The 3,152-nt window shown below is 43.4% G+C and overlaps 1 protein-coding gene across 1 annotated transcript; it reads right to left on the minus strand.

The window, feature by feature from the left end:
* Positions 1-513: 513 nt before the first annotated feature.
* Positions 514-2,365, minus strand: LOC147881375 (uncharacterized). The gene is made up of 6 exons (XM_087369830.1): positions 2,046-2,365; positions 1,719-1,746; positions 1,399-1,626; positions 1,245-1,308; positions 1,100-1,159; positions 514-1,022 (listed from the first exon to the last, which is right to left on the minus strand). The coding sequence occupies exons 1-6, from the start codon at positions 2,174-2,176 to the stop codon at positions 961-963; spliced, it is 573 nt and encodes a 190-aa protein (XP_087225956.1). The 5' UTR covers positions 2,177-2,365; the 3' UTR covers positions 514-960.
* Positions 2,366-3,152: the final 787 nt, after the last annotated feature.

Below are 3,152 nucleotides of genomic sequence, written 5' to 3' on the forward strand. Positions count from 1 at the left end.
GGAGAGGTGCCCAATTTTTTATGTAGAAAACTTGTGGCTAAAGAACCCTAATATGAGACCAAGCATGGCTAAAGAGAGTAATTAAACTTTAATTATTTCACATGAGGTGCTTAATGGAAGGATGTTTTCCATTCCACAAATACTCCTTTAAATGAAAGGCTTTGAAACAATGGAGAATTTATTAAGAATTTTTCATGAAGTTATTTCAAAAACAACTTCATGCATGACATTGATAAGATAATCCCACATTATTGTGATCATTTAGAGGTTCAATAAATATTGAAGGGCATGATTCCAATGGAGTAAATGCCATACACACCATGAAAAAAGTACGTGACATAATGATCTCACGTACTAGTACAAGACATTCTGCATAGTTTTTTTATTTTAGCACTAATAATTAGATTATGCTTGATCATTTTTACAATATTTCAATTGGAAGGACCTATCATCATACAATAAAATCAATTCACAAAAAAGATGAAGCATACAAAGCTTACGGATCAAGGGTTACTAAATTTATGCATGAGGGTTCTGAAACCACATTATGTTAAAGTAGCTTGTTCTCCTCCCAATGAAATATATGATGTTTCTTGAAATGATGCGTTGTATATGCAGCAAGGTCACTTGAGCTAAAGTTACTCGTACTCGAAGAGTTTTGTTATTTCCTCAAAAGAAAAAGAATAGCTTTTCATAGAATCATTTTACCCAAGAATAATCTACCCTAGTTTTTTACATAGGTGCATGAGAGACTTGGGAGCCCAATAAATCTTGATGTCAAGGAGAGCAACGGCTTGTCTTTGCCATGGTTAAAAGAAAGCATTTGAGTTGTGAAAGTAATTCATAAAATTGTGGGAAATGCAGGATTACCTTGAGAATGCAACAATGTAGCCACTACTAGAAATCAGCAATTAAGTCTCCCAGCATTTTAACTCGTTATGCAGCAGATGTGTAAGTCGATTAACGAGGGTTTGCTCCACCGCATGCATCCCTATACTGCTTCAGCATGACTTTTCTATACTCTGTTGACAGCAAAAGTTAGTGCTTCAGCTTTTAAAAGAAAGCTTGGCTTCAATTGCACAAGATTGTGGAAGCTTACCTTCTTGATTGACCCAGAGAGCTGCTGCATAGCTGTTCAATGGGCTATCATTGTTGGGCTCTGCAATGAAACAGAGACAGAGATCATTAGAGAAGAGAGTTCCACAGGCAAATTCCATTCAGAGATGCAAGGCCAGGTATTCGACCTCCTAAAAGACTCTGAATTGACAAAAGTATGGTCCGCACATCGTAAGCAGAAGACCACTTGTCCTGTCCAGCAGAAGAAAATTGTTAGGGTTCTGACCCCTTCGATGCTGGATCCTACAACGAGCAGAGAAATAGAGAAAGATGAACAACTACCTGGAGTATGTCGAGGCATATGCTTCCATACTGATCTACGTTGGGATGAAAGCACGGGCTGTCAAACTTTACCACAGGCGGCTTGAATGGATAGTCAGTGGGAAATCGCATTGACAACTTATAGAACAAGCCTTCGTAGACGGTCCCTGTGCTGCCCTTGATAGTGCCTATCCACAAGAAAATGTTATCCCCTTCGGGAAAGGCAGAAATCCCGGGGTCGCCACAGGTCTGCACATCAACAAGCATGTGGATGAATCGTGTGTCAGCAGGGCACTATAAAGCACTAGGTTGTATCACGCGAGGAAGGGCAATGCTCTTACCATCAAAGCCATTAACTCCGATTGCAACCTGCAAACGAAACACAACCGAAAAAAAGGATTACCGCCGAATTCTTGGCAAATACAAAAGAAACGAGGGGTGAGCTTGTTCGGTTTCTGACTCCAAAGCTTGAATACCCAAAGTTTCCAAGACACGAACAGACATCTCGCCAAAGACCATCAGTCATTCATTCATGGGCGCTTCTGAAAACACTAAAGTACAATTATCCCGTGGAATTGCTCGTCCTCTCGCATTTTTTAGCTTAAACTATGATGGCGTTCCGTCACAACGCTACGAAGAAAATTCGAAATGGCATCGGCCCATGATACCTTCTGGAGACGGAATGCGTTTCCAAGGTGCTAGACAGAGATCGGGGCTGTTTAGAGGTAGAGGGGCTGGGGGAGGAGAAGCTGGCATGCTGAGGACGAGGGTTGGTCTCTACGGCTGCGTTAAAACTCATTTTGAAGGAAGGCGAGAGGGCAAAGAAGCAAAGGCAAAGCTCAAAAGGATGGAAGATGGGCTCTGCAATCAACCAAACCACAGGGGGGTTGATTGCAGAAAGAGAAAATCAGTAAGTGTGAAAGAAGAGAAGAAGTTGTATTGTTAACAGAGGAAGAAGAACATCTCGGAGCTTTGGAGTGTTCTTGTGTTTTTGTGTTTTTGTTTGTTTGTCTAAAGGGTTTGCACAACTTTCAAGTATATGACCGTTGAAGATTTTGTTTTGGGTTTTAGTTTAACCCATCCCCCCCATCCCTTCTCTTTTCCCTTCCTTCACTCTAAGAGGAGCTCCCCGCGCAAGCCCTACTAGCATAGCAGCTTTGTATCCCCACGATGCTTCAATGCTGAGCTTCCCCCTTCCCTTGGCCGTGGCCTGCCAACCCAGCAGAATGAAAATTGCCGATTCCAGCTCAGCATAGGAATGCTGGACTGGTGCAGTCGGCTGATGGCTTGAGAAACTACTGCCACCCCAAGTCTGAACATCCTCTCCCGCCCGGGACGCGCATGCAAAGGAAGTTTGAACCAGTTGCAAATGGTGCAACCGGGATCAGATACTCAGTCGCAGACACGAAGGAACGTGATTTGGCTCCTAGAGCATGTTGCTAGCCCAGCAGCATCCCCAACGTGATGCTAGGAGCTCCTCTAAGGGCACAGGCCCCCGACTCCACCGCTCACACACTCGCATTCACTGAATTAGCAAAAGCGAATTCAAGCAAAGCATGATCGACGGTGCAAACAGGCTTCGCCCTCACCCCAGCAGTGATCGTATGAATCACAAAGCTTCGTGCTAATAGTTAACTAATTGACTAGGTAGTCTCTCTTGAACAATGAATAAATAAATAATGTAATTAGTTCCCCCTCCCAAGATGTGGCGCTCGCCATATGTGGGAGAGGGGGAACATGAGGCGCATGGCACATCTTCCCCTTCCCCTACATAT

This window comes from Dipteris shenzhenensis, chromosome 31, assembly GCF_047967505.1.
Source record: "Dipteris shenzhenensis isolate YYH24624 ecotype China chromosome 31, Dip_SZ_1.0, whole genome shotgun sequence".
NCBI lineage: Eukaryota > Viridiplantae > Streptophyta > Polypodiopsida > Gleicheniales > Dipteridaceae > Dipteris > Dipteris shenzhenensis.